At 60.3% G+C, this 1056-nt stretch overlaps 1 protein-coding gene across 2 annotated transcripts in view; it reads left to right on the top strand.

Annotated features, from left to right (window-relative positions):
- The first annotated feature begins 397 nt into the window (after positions 1-397).
- ZNF304 (zinc finger protein 304) overlaps positions 398-1056 on the top strand; it is an 8227-nt gene continuing 7568 nt past the window's right edge. For both annotated transcript variants that reach the window (XM_023516466.1, XM_012808536.2), the window contains exon 1: positions 398-729. In XM_023516466.1, coding sequence (XP_023372234.1) covers positions 694-729 — 36 coding nt within the window. In that variant the 5' untranslated portion in view covers positions 398-693. The remainder of the gene's footprint in view (positions 730-1056) is intronic.

The raw sequence follows: 1056 nt of genomic DNA, 5'->3' as shown, positions 1-1056 counted from the left end.
TTATTGTTTGACAGGCCCGGGCCGGATTCGAACCCGCTAGTTCCAGTGTATGTGGCTGGCGCTTTAGCCGCTTGAGCTACAGGCGCCACCCAAGCTGGAGCTTTCTGAGACAGAGCTTGTAAACTCCAAGCCAGCGTACCCCGCACTTTGCTTCTGTTCCGTGCCCAGCACCTCCGCCAATGCAAACTCCAGTACCGGGAAGTCTGTGCCGCCTCACGGTCGACCTCCAGAAACCGGGTGTTTCCGGGTAACGGTAGCGGCAGGGGCGGGACTTCCGGCGGCTTTACGTGACGTATTTTTTCCTGCGCGCGGTGTGTTTGCACTGGCTGAAAAGGCCCGGAACCCCGGGTGGGGTCGGCTTTGCACTCCACTCTCGGGAAGTGTGAGAGGACAGGCAGTAAAAAGGGCAGGTCCTTCCTCCACGTCTTCGGGAGGACGTGCGGCTACTGTGTTGGGCCGGGTGTCCTCGCGCGGAGGTGTTGCCCGGGCTGCGCTCTCGCCGAGGCCTCGCCCCCGCCCCGCGACCTAGTCGTCCTGGAGGCAGTGTCTTAGTCTTGCACGAATTTCTCCCCTGGGAGCCAGGCTTGGAGAGCTGCAGGCAGCACGAGGTTATTCGGCTCGTTGGGGCTGTGCGGTTTCGGCTGAGCCCGCAGGGCACGCCTGGTTCTCTGGCTTCTCGACCCGGTTCTGCTCATGGCGGCGGCGGCTACGCTGGTGGACCGAGTTCAGGTGAGTGGAGAGTCCCTCCCCTCAAGCCCATACCTACCTGGTTGGTGAGTACCGGAACGCAGCGCCTTCTTCGGTCTATTTTCTTGCTTGTGGAAGGCGGTCACTGTGGCGGGTATGTGAAGAGGTTTCCATTCCCAGGGGCAGCGGAATGAGGTGTGGAAGAGTTTCCGAGGCTCAGGAGCCAGTTCGTAGAAACGCGTCGGGATAATAATCAGAGTGTCAGAAACCGCAAGTCTCTGTTATGTCTAGTGAGAACGGTGTGGGAGTTGTCAAGGGTCAGACCTGTCGCAACAGCGTGAGGATCTGGGCCGCTTTTCTGAGTGGGGT

Source organism: Otolemur garnettii, unplaced genomic scaffold (genome assembly GCF_000181295.1).
Source record: "Otolemur garnettii isolate 467f Iridium unplaced genomic scaffold, OtoGar3 scaffold00091, whole genome shotgun sequence".
Lineage (NCBI taxonomy): Eukaryota > Metazoa > Chordata > Mammalia > Primates > Galagidae > Otolemur > Otolemur garnettii.
This window is presented reverse-complemented; position numbering and strand designations above follow the sequence as displayed.